At 36.2% G+C, this 15217-nt stretch overlaps 1 protein-coding gene across 3 annotated transcripts in view; it reads right to left on the reverse strand.

Annotated features, from left to right (window-relative positions):
• Positions 1–9953: 9953 nt before the first annotated feature.
• The window catches only part of GDAP2 (ganglioside induced differentiation associated protein 2), an 84760-nt gene continuing 79496 nt past the window's right edge, over positions 9954–15217 (reverse strand). For 2 of the 3 annotated variants that reach the window (XR_010840696.1, XM_059043623.2), the window contains 2 exons: positions 14555–14698; positions 9954–10421 (listed from right to left, as the gene is read on the reverse strand). Coding sequence is in view for 1 of the 3 variants with exons in the window: in XM_059043623.2 (XP_058899606.1) it covers positions 10374–10421; positions 14555–14698 (192 nt within the window). In the remaining 2 variants the exon portion in view is untranslated. The remainder of the gene's footprint in view (positions 10422–14554; positions 14699–15217) is intronic. The other variant, XR_010840699.1, reaches the window with a different exon arrangement.

The raw sequence follows: 15217 nt of genomic DNA on the forward strand, positions 1-15217 counted from the left end.
ATACTACCGAAACACATTTCCAAAAGGTTGAAAACCAAGTTATTTTCTGGTTGAACAAAATTACCTGATATACAAATACTGGTGTTTCCTATTTCAATTAATCTAAGGTTACTATAAATGTTATGACTAGAGTCCCTCAGGAATTTAGTATCTCTCAAGGTTTGGCATATTAGTAGATCATTTCTGTGTATACTTTAAAGTTTATACCTTGATAATTCATTGATTGAAATCATGGCTGCTGTCTATATTAGGACTTACTAGGCCAAACACCATTTGCTGACTCTGGAAATGTTTATTTTTTTCTGTGCTTACTCATTTCTAAGGAACACTAAATCATATGAATAAGAAACCCTTTCATCATTTCAAAGGGCTTAACTCCTTAGTGTGACATCAATAAGGGTTGAAAGAAGATGAGTTCAAATAGTTCCAGTTCAAAGAGCTGTGTCTCCTTTATTTTAAAAAACACTTAGTGTAAGAAAATAGCCAATGCTTGCTGTCAGGTGTTATTTAACATTTGTGTACATTATCTCTAGAGAGTACCCCGATATCCAAGAAGTGAAGGGACAGAGAGATCGAGCAATCTGGCTAGTCACACTAGTAAGTGCCAGAGCCAGGACTACAACAGGGACTCTCAAAATTAACGTAGATGCCAATCACCCCGGGGAACCTTGATACAATGTACAGTCTGATTCCATAGTTCTGGGGTGAGGCCTGAGAGTCTGCATTTCTAACAGGTCAATACTCTTGATCCACAGACTTGAAGTAGTAAGCTATTAGTACAAGATTCAGTAAAGGGCATCTGGATGGCCCCCATTCTGTCTGCTCTAGAGCATATGCACATTTGGTGATAGAGGTTCTAGATACTAGGAGCTTCAGTTTACAGATATGTTCTAAGCTATGCCATGGGATTTTGTTCCAGGCAAAGTTGTGATCACGTGCCAATGCCCTTCTCTAACATTTGACATATCTCTAGTGGAGCATTTCTTTCATTACAGAGTAATTGACTTCTATTTGGCTGGAATATATATATATATATATATATATATATATATATATATATATATATATATTTAATTGGAGTATAGTTGCTTTGCAATGTTAATTTGTGCTGTACAACGAAGTTAATCAGCTATATGTATACATATATCCCCTCCCTCGTGAGCCTCCCTCCTCCCCCCTCCCCGCCCATTACCACACATCTAGCATTTAGTAGACTGCCTGGATTATTGCCAAAAGCTGGGCACCAAATTCCTATCCTTCTCTTCCTGGGCCCACAGTTAGTCTACATTCCCTACCTCCTAACCTTGCAGTCAGGTGTAGCCGATGACTGAGTTCTAAATAGTGGAATATGAATGGAAGTGATATGTGTCACCTCCAGGTCTGGCATAAAAAAATCTTGTGGGCAAGTCCTCCGGGTTCTTTCCCATCTGTCAGCTTGAAGTGGAAAAGCATGTATCCTTCACATGTTGAAGATGATGGAGCCGTCTCTGAACCAGGACTTGGAGAAGAGTGCTTGCTCACCAGTAATATCTGTTCAGGCTTCATGTGAGAATTAAATTTCTAATGTGTTTAAGCCATTATGAATGTTCACTGTATTTGTTACAGCAGCTAGCACTGCTTTAATGTATAGATCCTTAGTAACTATTTACTAAGTGAGTGGAATAAGTATAGTATTTCTCTGTATTGTGGTCTTGCTCATTGATTCAGGAACAAATAAAGGAGAGAATTTCTATGCTATAAAACTAAAGTCAGAAAATGGGTTCATAGATAAGACTTTACTTTCTCCTGCAAGAGCCTCCATAATTTTAATGTAGAGCTTATTTTGGCATACTTTTGGCACTTGATAGGGTAGCAATTCCAAAGTCTGTGCAGTTTTCCAGGTGGTATAAGATCATCATATTTGATCAGCATTTTCTCAGTGTTATTTGATTTCCAAAGAGGTGATTTTAAATGCTTTCTTGTTCAACTTTGCTAGAAGGAGGAATTTTTATTCAAGAGGTGGATAGTGAATGGGAGTGAATGGATGGTTGGGTAAAAACGAAAAGCTCACACCTGTAACTTCAAATGAACATTTACCTCCCACCCCCAAATATTTTCACAGTCCCTGATGATGACTGATAACCTCTGCTGTTAATTCCTGAACTTGGTCCTCCCCTGGAACTTGGCTAAGCCAAGTGCAACATAAATAAAAAATAAATGATGAAAAAAATAAACCCTACTTTGGAGGACATAAGAGGAAACGTGAAAGTCAAGCAATTGTGCAAACATAATTAAACCAAAGGGCTCTGGCTACAGATGGCAAGGTCATCCTCAAAGTACCAACAATCCCCATGATCTGGCTATGAGTCCAAGGTGCCTTAACCTGCCTGGGCCTCCATTTCTTCATCAGTAAAATGACAGGGTTCAGTGGTTCTCCACTGTTGGAGAACCAATGCGCCCTTTCATAATACATTTTAACACCTACTTTACTATAAGAAATAAAATTCATAGAAAACATAACCCACCTTATTTAAAAAAACAATGATGTTATAATTCATAATTAGCATTTCAAAATGAAAATGTCAGACACATCTGAACTAGAAGACATAATTAAACAGTCAAATTCTTTATATACTTACTTATAATGAATAAATTTGGGTTTTAAAGAAGCAAAAAACCAGAGGGCATTATATCCAAATAATAAAAGAAAAGTTAACCAGTCTTAAAATGAATAAGAGAAAGAGGAAAATAACTTGAACTTAAGTAGGGCTCACAACCCAAATCAAATAACAGACTGCTACAATGGAGAATATCAGGTAAAACTGGGCCATATCTATTATGTGAAGCCAGAAAAATTTTCTTACCCTGTGATATGGGATAGGCAGTGAAGTAACACAGAAAACATATCTTTTATCTTGATAACTCACATGTATGGAGAGGCACGCATTCATTGAACTTAAAAGATCTTGCTGAGGCTTCCCTAGTGGCACAGTAGTTAAGAATCAGCTTGCCAATGCAGGGGACACGGGTTCGAGCCCTGGTCTGGGAAGATCCCACATGCCGCGGAGCAACTAAGCCCGTGCGCCACAACTACTGAGCTTGCACTCTAGAGCCTGCAAGCCACAACTACTGAAGCCTGCACGTCTAGAGCTCATGCTCTGCAACAAGAGAAGCCACCGCAATGAGAAGCTGGTGGACCAAAACGAAGAGTAGCCCCCACTCACCGCAACTAGAGAAAGCCCATGTGAAGCAACAAAGACCCAATGCAGCCAAAAATACATAAATAAAATAAATAAATTTATTGCTGATGGCAGAAAGAGGCTGGAGTGGAAAAAGAATCAATAATTTCCACAACATAGATTATTATCATGCTTCTATATAAGATGGCATAAAGGGAAGTATTTTTACAACAGATCTTAATAAAATTTAATGACAGCCTCACATTTCATGTGTTTCCACTACTCTAACAATTTCTGCAAATGTTTTTAGTAAGTAGGGAAAGAATTTTAATTTGCTACCTAGTATCTTTGTTAATAAATCAGTTCCTCTTACAACTCCCTCCTGGTATTTTCTCCCAACACCTAATTATAAAAAAGCTAAACAATAAATAAAAATTAAAAAAACCCAGCCAACAGGTATGCATGTTCATTTTTCAAAAGTCCAGACTTTTTTTAACAGAAAAATAGGAAATGACAGACTTACTAGAAACTATTTTAAAGGACAGTTAGAGCAATTTTTAAAAATATGTTTCACAGGTGAAAATTAAGATGTTTGCATATTATTTCTCAGACTATCAAGGAATACCAGGATAATACTGGTGGGGGGAAATTATTTTTCTGCAAAAAAGCTATATTGAGATTCAGTGAGAATCTCATGCTACCATTAGTTATAGATCTTAAATGTTCAAGAGAACAATAATGCACAAGTGGAGCCTAATGGTCCTGGTATCTCTTTACTGGACCACAACATAGCATGACAGCCTTTAAAAGAAATCTACATTTATTCTGTGTCAATTTGATTATCAGCACATCACACAATCGTTAAAAGGAACCTAAGTCATTTCCCCTCCAGGGAAACATCATTAATTTTATAACAAAAATTTTGAGAAAATTAAATTTAACATTAAATAACTTTTTATTTATTTATTTATTTTTTATTTTTATTTTTTTTGCGGTACGTGGGCCTCTCACTGTCATGGCCTCTCCCGTTGAGGAGCACAGGCTCCGGACGCACAGGCTCAGTGGCCATGGCTCACTGGCCCAGCCGCTCCACGGCACGTGGGATCTTCCCGGACCGGGGCACGAACCCGTGTTCCCTGCATCGGCAGGTGGATTCTCAACCACTGCGCCACCAGGGATGCCCTAAATAACTTTTTAAATAAGCAACTTAAGTTGATGTTCTACATTAGATTATTTTTTTAAGGGCATGAGCTTTGGAGTCAGACTGGATTTGAACCCCAATCCTATAACTCAATATATAAGATAACATATATAAAGAGTTTAGCAAAGTTGAAGGCACATAGTAAGTCCTCAAATGGTAGTTATTATTTCTAATCAAAGCTATGGTAGCTACCATTTATAAACACTTACTATACATGCTTTACTAACATGACTGCATTTATTTCTCTTAATTATTCAATGAGTATTATTTTCACTGAATAATACCTGAAAACAGTGAGGTTCAGAAAATGTTGAGAAACATGCCTGAACCCAGGTATGTCAGAAGCCAAAAGACCAATGCTATTAAACACCATGAAAAATCCTTGTTGGGAGGGAGAGAGAGAGAGAGAAGGAGAAAGGGGAATAAAGAGCCTGTGTATGTGTTTGCAGGCTGGGAGATCCATGAGTTTAGTATGAGAATTAGACATTTTTCATGTTGATGAAAATTCTAAAAAATTAATATTCATGTTCTGAATTATCTGGATAACTACCTTAAAACCAAATATTGCCAGAATGTTTCAGTGACTAGGTTTGCATTTGTCTTTACTTGAAAGTTAAAGCTGGGTTCTGCTTTAGTTGTGGAAAGCTTATGGAGAACAGAGGATAACTTAATATAAGGGAAATGATGCATTCATGCTAGATGAAGACCAAATAACATCATTATGTGCTAAACAAATGTAAGTAATAGTTTGAACAGAGAAAAAGAGTGGGAGAACTGAGTTACTACATAGCACATGGTAGTAGTTGCATACTAAACACAGAAGAACCTGTATTACAGTACTCAGTACCATAATCATGTTGCTGCTTCGTTTTGGCAAAACATCATCATCCATCATACTTAGTTACTGTTATTCTAAACTGTATTAGTTTTATAGTTTTGCTTGTGTCTGATCTGTAAACTTCTTTTGGTTTTATAGTTGTGTGAGAGCTATAAGCGTAAGGCATTTACATGTAGCTTTATGTACATATATAATTAGGTAACATCATAATAAAATCTGAGGAGCTAAGAGAATTTTTCCATATTAAAAGGGGATGTGCATTATTCAAGTTTGAGAAACACTGGTCTATACTGCACTGCTTGTGTGTTTGGGCTTCAGCAGCACTTAACCTCTATCACCACCTATCTCACAGGATTTGTAAGAGGATTAAATGAGATGAGGTATGTGTGAGTGCTTGGCCCACAGAAGGAATTACACTGATAGTTCTGTCTGCTTTACTGGAAACAAGGAAAATATGGAAGCTAAATATGGTCTAGGCTCTTTTACTCTAAGTGTGGTCTTGGAACCAAGAGTATTGATATTACCTAAGAGCTTGTTAGAAATGGAGAATTGGGCACTTCCCTGGAGGTCCAGTGGTTAAGACTCCATGCTTCCAATGCAGGGGGCATGGGTTCGATCCCTGGTCAGGGAACTAAGATCCCACATGCCTTGTGGCATGGCCCCCCCCAACAAAAAAGAAAGAAAGGAAGAAAGACAGAAAGAAAGAAACTGAGAGTCCCAAGCTCCACCCTGACCTACTGTATCAGAATCTGCATTTTAACATATTCCCAACTGATTTAATATATGCACATTAAAGTTTGAGAAGCACTAGTCTCCATAGAGATGGTTGACAATAAAATTCACTGCATTTTGAACGGCTCTGTAGGCTAATTTTGGTGATTAGAGAAATGCTGGGTGTAAATGGCCAAAAATGACTGTCCTATCTTGGGGTTCAATATAAACATTACCATTTTACTAACTGGTTCTTAATGGCTGTATGTGTATAGGGTGGGACTCTCTTTAAAAGGGATCTAACTTCTAATTCAGAAAGAACAAAGTATATTTTTAAGTGCAAAATATTCATGAAAACTTTCTGAATTTTGAATAAACAAGTTTTAAGATCATATCAATCAAAACTTTGTTAGGTCTCTTTTGCCCAATTGCAAAACTTTGTTAGGTCTCCTTTGCCCAATAGCAATTAAAATAATTTACATATGTTAAGCTCTTATTTAAATATTTTGGTCCAAAACATCTGGTTTGACAAAGTCTTGGCTCAGTTTATGATGACTGTGTGCTTATACTAACAAAACACATTACCAAAAAAAAGTATGACTGTGTATGCAAAATGTATTAGAGTTAACTGTTCAACAAAAATAGATCACATTCACCACTTATGATTTTGTCAGTGTAATTCACCTAGAGAATATCTCTGCTTTTCTTCTTGAACTCAGAGGCCCTAAACATTTAAGTCATGTTGTATTTACTTAAAAAGACTTAAAGATACTGTTCCTGGAAGCATAGAAAACAAAGTTAACTAATATCCAAGAGAGCCACTAATATTTAAAATGACCTTGATATCATCTGTTCAAGGGTGATTTTGGTAGAATCAAAGCTTAAGCTAGGCTATTTATTGTTTTATGTTCTCTACTTATGGGCCATTTAAACCACATTCAAAGAATGTAAAGCAAAGCAGATTATTGTGTGTAAACATAAATATGTATGTAAATATGTATACATATACGTATATATGGTTAGACCTACTAGGCAATCCTTATAATCTCTGGGTTTATGATATTATTTAGATTACAAGTAGAACCCTCCTCTACCCTTCACGGTGTCAGGAAATGGCAAACCAAGAGTCCATCCCATAGCATGAAGTATATTAGCGCCAGTACAGGTGAAACACTCCAGTGCATGTTGATTATGGTGACCATAACTTAAGAGAACCACAATCTGAAACTCACTGGCTAACTCCAATTTTAGAGGTCTACATGCTATCTTGCAGTCCTTTTGGTCCTTATTACAGTCAATCCCTGTTCCTAGAACTATACAATTCTTCTCTTTCCAGTACTTCAAATTCCAATAATTTCTGTTCATATATTAAGCAATTTAAACTCTATATACATACATACACAATGTACCAAGGGAAACACAAAGAGTGATTTTTAGCTTCTAACTACATTTTCTTGCTTTCCTATGAACTGTTGCAAAGGAAAGATTAAATAATTACCTACAGTTTGAATTTATTAAACAATATGTAGGCAAACAGAAGACAGGCAGAAATAGGCAAGCCACGTTTTCCTAATACAGTGATTACACTCATCTCTCTCTAGAAATGGGAGATATTTTAATCATTTTAAATTTCAGATATTTGATCAAAAAATCTATATCCATTTATGCTACCAAAAATACTTTGAACGACTTGGTCTCTAAGGTTTAAGAGTCTAATGAATACTGAGTTTTTTTCAAGAGTTCATTTTTGCTATCAAGAAATAATGAAATAAATATAGATTAAGAATCCAAATATATGCTGAAGCAAGAAACATACTTGTTTTATAATTCATATATCTTGCAAGAACTAATTAATGAATTAATATTTTGTAAGTAGTTTCTTCCTCAATTCAACTAGCATTTGGCATGACCAAAGTTTAACTAATTTAAGGACTTGAGGGTGCTTTGAATTAACATCAGATGCTAGTGGTCATCTCCACCCCTTTATCCTCCCTCTAATGTGTCCTTCTTGAAGATGGCATGTGTTACCCAGGCTATCCAACCTCCTGACAAAGGCAGATATATAGTGAACATTACTTTATCATTTCAATATCAAGGTCACTATCTTCCCCTCCTAGGATTTAGTACGTTGAAAGACCTTCATTAAATAACACTTCAGACAGCTGTAAAAGCATGAACTTGGTCCCATACCAAATTCAGTTTCACTGAGCAAAGCAACCTTATCTTTAGTCACCATTAAATTATAAAATGCAGTTGATATGTACATAGTCCCATACCACCTTTACACCCTAGGACAGCAATTGAACATTCTTGCTTGTGTTACTCATCATTAATATACTGCTGTGAATATACCAAAGGGACATCCTTTCAAAATGATTGCCTATAAGAAATTGTAAAATTTGCTCCCTTTCAAATAGTAAAGTAGCTTGCACCCTCTATTATCTATAGAGGAAATGATTCAGGCCAGATGCCAATGTGAGGTAGCCAAGTTCAGCTTTAACAGAGAAAAGATGGCATATTTCTACAACTGCTCCTAATGAAACGACACCTCTTATATGATCTAACAATGGACTGGAGAAGATGAAGCTAATTTGTCAGCTTTCTAAAGGTCAAGGCTCAAGGGATGAAAGGAGTACTGTTTGAGATGAAGCTTAATACCAGACATTTGACTGGCTGTCTAGACCCGATGACCTAAGGAACATAACAGGAAGTCCTTAACAAGTAAGTATATGTAAGGAACAAGTGGTTTTGATTTCTGGCACAAAGCAAATGTGTCCATTACATGCAAAAGATAAGACTGCTTATCTGAGAAATGTAAAGCCCCTTCTTGTTTATATGGGAAAATAGAGGATGGGGTTAACACAACTATGGGGGGGTTTCTCTGGCATAAATGAAGAAAAATGTTTCTTTTATCTCCACTGAAGAATTAATTTGGACATAGGGGAGTGGGACCCTTGGAAGCACCAATCCTGAGCACATTAGAACAGAAGAGTTCTACTTTTTCTTCTCCGAACTGCCAGTGTACATGATGGGGTGAGGGAGATGGGGAGTGAATGTAGGAATCAAAAGGAATATGAAGAAACCCTGATGGAAATGATAATGGTTTGACCTTAATTCAAGAAGTAATGTTTAAAATGGCTAACATAAAAAAAATAAATAAAATGGCTAACATATACCTCTTGTTAAAGTGTAGCACTGGAAGAGGAGTAGGACAGAAGACATTCTGGACAAAGTAGGAAGGAGGTCCTAAGGGTTGGCATTTTTCACTAACAGCTGTTGTCCCAAGAAAAGGGAACTCATTCAAAAGGTGCCAAAGACAAGAGGAGTGCCTTGTCACACTCCCTCAAGGATATCTGTTATCATTTAAAAACTAACTAAAGACACCCCACCACATAAACTCTCCTAGCATTTTTCATCCAAAGATGTCAAAAGTCCTTTCTAAATGTTATCCTCATGATACCTCTGTGAGGTAGGTAGCATAATTCTAATTTTTATTCAAGCTAAGGCACAAATAGAGCCTGAGTTGCAAAAGTGGTCTGGAATTTTGTTCACTGCAACACACTTCCTTCATTTTGATATAGGCAACTCAAGACACACTGCTAGGAAATGTCCTTAGAGAAAGTAGATCTAAGAGCCAAACAAAATCATTCATGACTCTGGGAAAGCGGCACTCTCTCTAACACTCACTGATGGCGTCTTAGGAGACATCCTCCACTTAAGAGTACTAATATGTGCAGTCCTGTTGAACAAGGAGACCAAACCATCTATGATGATAGGAAAAAGGCTGAAGAAACAGTCTTCTTGTTTTACCCCACTGTTGATACCAGAACAGTGACAATCTTAAATCATACCATCTAAGGAACTTTAGTCCTTAAGTCTCGGTCTTAACTGGTGTGGTAAAATTCGAAGACCTATATTTTGCTAATGATTTTGATGTTTTTGATCAGATACATTTCTACATCCTTGATCCCAGACAATTCTCTTTTATCATAACTGAATTATCTGTATAAAACATAATGCCAGGGTCTGAAGCAAACAATGCATCTAGTCAGCATACATTGGTTCTATATATTTTGAGAAACACTTGAGTACACAAAGAACGCGTGCAATGTTAAAGAGATGATGTGAACAATATTGTGGCTTGTCTAATGGAGAATCCACTGTCCTTTCAGGAAACTGAAGATACTCAAAAGTTGCTTCCCAATTTCTATTAACAACCCTCAAAAAGTGAACATTTTCATTTGATACAAATATACAAATTTAAAATAAGTGCACAGTTCAGAATGGCCTACCATTTTCAGATTGCTTATGTGCCAGAAAATATACAGTCAATAAAAAAATACCAGAGAGATGGGGACAAAAGGCTCTCTGAAGCTGTACAGCAAAAATGAATATCACTTCAATAGGTAGTGATCTCTGGAGAAAGTGGTGTCCTTAGAAACCAGTAGCACTGAAAGATAGCAGGTCACAAATCTGGTGATGGGGGATAAGATGTATAATAAGGCCCATTTTCCTGCAGAAAGAAAAAAAGACAAGAACATTAAATAATAAGATCAATGTAACTGGGAATGTAAAAGAAAGGATTTAGAGCCAATGATGTAACGTATGGAAAATGTCTAGCACATGCCTGGCCCTGAGCAGGCCCTCAAGCCAACAGAGCAGTTCCATGGGAGTCAGTCAGAGTTGGTATAATGTAGGCAGAGGTAATCAGGATGATGATATTTAAAAATATTACCATTTATTGAACATTCTATATACCAGGCACTTAACCAGCACTTTTCTTTCATTATCCTTTTATATCCTCACAACATAATGCCACGAAGTAGGTAACATCCTCATTTTACAGAACAGGAAACTAAGGATCACACAGATGTCATAACTCACCTTAGGTCATCAAGCCGGCAACCAGGGGAGCCTGAATTTTAAATCCATGTCTATCCAATCTAAAGCCCAGATTCTTTTTTTTTTTTTAAACATCTTTATTGGAGTATAATTGCTTTACTGTTTCTGCTTTATAACAAAGTGAATTTTTTGTTAGGCTGTGTTGTCTTTCTGTGTGCCGAATCTTTGAGTTATGAAACAAAAATCATCATCAAGGAATTTAATAATTACAACTGTGTTGGCAGAAATGAGTCTCTCCATGACATGCCTGAGTGGCAAGGCTTTTAACAATGATGGTTTTGAGGGCGTTCAAGATCAAGGTGGAAAATTGAATGCTAGAACTTTAATGTCAAATGTAGAAAGCAATAAATCAGTGTAAGTAAATTTTTTGACCTTACTTTGGCTAACTTTATCTTATAAAAATCAAGACAGTTAGCTTTATGGTAGATAGACCCTAAATTAAATTTATGAGACTTAAGATTTATTTCTTGTTATTTAGGAAAGTATTTCTTTGACAAGTAACTTGTTTTTCAGCAAACCATAAACAAAAAATGCTTAACATTAATGTAAGATAATAGTTAGATATGGAGAATGAAAGGTAGGATGAAAACAGTGTTGCTTTATGGTATATTTACATTATAGTTATGGAGCATTAAATCCATCCAGTCTTGAACATAATAGGCAGTTAAATGTTATTTGAGTGACTAAGTGAATCAAAATCTTTGCCATTCTTCAGAGCAGATGCTCTGGAGGAGAAATTGATCCTGGGACCATAACCAGAAAAACAAGAGAATATCTAGGAAAACTTACTTTCTTCTTTTTTTTTTTTTCTTTCTTTCTTTTTTTTTTTTTTTTTTTTAACTTTCTGATTATACATCTGACCAGGTTAAAAAAAAAAATCAGTAGAAACAAATCCATAGATTGGCTACATTTTAGGATACTTGACAAAAATTAATGAAAAATTTTTTTTTGTACTTTAGAATTTCCTACCAGGATCTGTTATACTAATCACTCCAGTATCCTCAATATGCACAGAAGCTTTGCTTAAGAAACATGCCTGAAGAGAGAAATCTATCCTGAAGTTCAACTGAAAAGAAATGGTTCACGATCCATCTTTAAGATTTCTCCATTCCATTCCACTATGGTATTTTTCTAGGCTTCCTGTATCTACATTAAATTGTGATAAAGTAAGAAGGGAAAATCTAATTCTTAATGCTATGAAATAAAGCTTTTATATTAGTCTCACACTGTGGAAGAGACTGCCGAGCAATCGAATACTTTCTCTATTTCTGGAAACAATCACAGAACTTTGAAGAACTGTTACCAGGTAAATCTCTACACTCTCTTCTTTGACTATAAGAATGCTGACTAGCTCCCTTTCAGAAATGGTCTCAGTACCATTTTGATCTAGATAGATAAAAATTACCTTCTAATTACCGTCAAAGGTTCCTTTTAATTCTATAAAATTTATGTCACTAAGTCACATAAGACCCAGAAAAACAGAAGCTCACACCTTCACCAAGTAAAGGACTATGGGCAAAGCACACTTGAATACGATAATAAAACTGACTGACTCTATACTCGTTTCCTTTTCTCTAATCATATTTTTAATTCTTTCCAGCAAAGGAAAACTTTTCTTTACAAGGTACTATCCAATCACCTCTAGCCTTTCACCTCACTGTCCCGTGGGGCACCTCAAACCTAGTGTCACAAACTGAACAGACCATCTGTCTGTTTTCTCCAAGCCCCCCCAGTGCTCTTCCTCCAAATTGCCCCTCTGGGATGGTGGCAACACCATTCTCCAAGTTTCCCAAAGTAGAAACTTTGTTAGTCACCTCAGGCTTCTTTCCTCCTTCATTCCTCCCAATGGCTGGCTGCTCAGTCACCATAATGCTGGGGATACTATTCCCTAAAACGTCTACTTCTAACTATCTCTAAGATCTTCAAACCCTTGCCATTACCACTACCACTGCCTGGCTCTAGTCTCATTTCTCCTCTGGCTTCCTCTGACAGCCTCTTATTTGTCTCCTTGCCTACAGTTTTACCCTTGTCTGGTCCCTCTTTACACTGTTTCTTTAGCCATCTTTCTAAACAGGAACACAATGGCAGTTCTCCCTTGCTCAACACTCCCCACCAACCACGAAGGAGCCAAAGCACCGCAGCATAATGTGCAAAGCTGCAGTGTATCTAGGGATCTGCCCTCTGCCTGCCCTTTCCACATCATCTCCTGACACCTTCTTCTGTTTCTTTCCTCTTTTTATTCCTCTCTTTGGCCTTTATCTATAGATGGCCTGATATCTCAGTTTTAGAACGCTCTAATACAGGTAGAGAAAGATGATCCAGTGACCTAGGTGTTAGATTGTAGGTTATTTTATTTCATTTTGATTAATCACATTATTAATTAGGCCTGTATTTGATATACAAAATATTTTTTTAAAAACCACTAAAAACACACACACACAGAGAACCAAAAAACAAAACCAAGCTTGAGTGTGGTGTTGATATTAAATAAAAGCCTGCTTTGTAGGCCCTTAAGTATATAGGAAACGTGTTGGCTTAATAACTGGTCTTTCGGGTTTTCTAACCAATACATCCTAACTTATATATTTCTACACCAGAAAATAAATGATAAATCTAGAGATTAGCTTTGAATCATCATTCCAAATTTTTGGTATCAAAATGTCTTTCAGTGCCTTTCACATTTCCAGCTATCCATTTTTTTAAAACTATTAAGAAGAGTGATATATAGTTCAAAAAAATAATAAGGCAATTTTCTGCTCTAGCAATCTGTAAGAAATAAAACTGGACCCTCTTTTTTCTGCCTCCTATATATCCAACAATCTTTGTATTTATGATCCAGCGACTCCAATTACAAATCCTCTTTGTGCAAAAGCAAAACATGACATTTTGTTAGCCATTAGAACACATTAAATACTTTGCTCTTCACATAAAGGGTAACAGAAATCATAACTGAAGTTGTAGAAACGTTAGAGAGAAAATGTCTTGTAGGATATTTACTTTACTGTCATATGTTGTACAATAATTAAGGAAGAATAATTCATTTTAAGCTTAATATAACCTGCAAATATATTCTGTGATTCATGCATAAAAATATGCAATCAGCAATAATTAAATAAGGCAATTGATAACCTTTTGGCCAAGCGTGTTATTTACTTCTCTGTTTTTAACTACTAAAGTGATAGCATGAATAAGTACAATGGAATAGAGCTTTGATTAAATTCTAGAGTAGTCCTTTCTTAGTGTTTAATAGATTCATAAATGTATCTGTAAGGAATAATGTATTGGTTGTCATTTATACAAACTTTTAGCAAAATGAAACTTTTCACAGGGTAAAGACTAGGATAGGCGACCTGGCTTACAATTAACGCTGAAAATGTCGGACACCAACAGATTCTTCTGGCTCTATTTATGTAGATGAAAAGCCATTCAGTCTTAACAAAATTAGGGAGAGGTGTGTCTCAAAGGTGGTGGAAAACTGACAGTACAAGCAAGGATTGGCTATACACCTACAGCAGAAATATTTCCCATTGAAAAGTTTAATGGGGGAAAGGTGCCCCCCTTAGAACCAACAATTTTCCTACAGTTACCATAGGAAAAGAATGTCAAACAATACTATCAAGTTTATTAAAACACATTAATTACATTATCATCTTACAATGAAAAGATGATGTGCTCAGATGTACTTGCACTATAAAATTGTTAAGATAATACACCAGGTAAGGGAGAATTCCTGGTACTTCTTACCCTGGCATCATATTCAAGGACAAAAGGAGGAAAGTCGATCTGTTCTGGCGAGATGGCAGAAAACAGCTGGTGGAGGCTGTCCACATGGTGGATTTTGTCCTTCAGTCCTGAGACAGAAAAGGTGGTAAAAAACCATGTTGATACCTGATTAATAGAAGAAAAAAAATAACTTAAGCCGGTGGCCTGAATTGGAAATATACACATGATTTTGAAAATTTATGCTAGATAAAAACTATTTCAAAATTGAAATTGATATCAAAAAAATCTTGTAATAAGCAGTGTTTTTCAAGGTGCAGGTTGTAGTGCAGCAGTGGATTATGCAATCAGTTTAGTGGACTGTGAACAGTATTAAAAACAACAAAAAGAAACATGCTAGAGCAACAATGACTAGGGAATGTAGCAAGATGAGCTTTGTCTCATGAAGCTTCAGTTTCTGTTACATGTCTATGTGCTCCAGTACATGTCATGTGTTGGGACATAATATAATATGCTTCTTACTGTGGGCTGTGGTCAAAACCACTGCATTATCTGATGGAAGAACTGATTCACTGGTACTCTGAAAATGGTTAACATCTCCAAATCTCATAAACTCTTTTCATTACTTCAAATGAGACTGAAAACTTTTGCCAAGTTTTCAGACATTTATTTTTCAGTTGACACTTG

Source organism: Kogia breviceps, chromosome 1 (assembly GCF_026419965.1).
Source record: "Kogia breviceps isolate mKogBre1 chromosome 1, mKogBre1 haplotype 1, whole genome shotgun sequence".
NCBI classification, from domain to species: Eukaryota; Metazoa; Chordata; class Mammalia; order Artiodactyla; family Physeteridae; genus Kogia; species Kogia breviceps.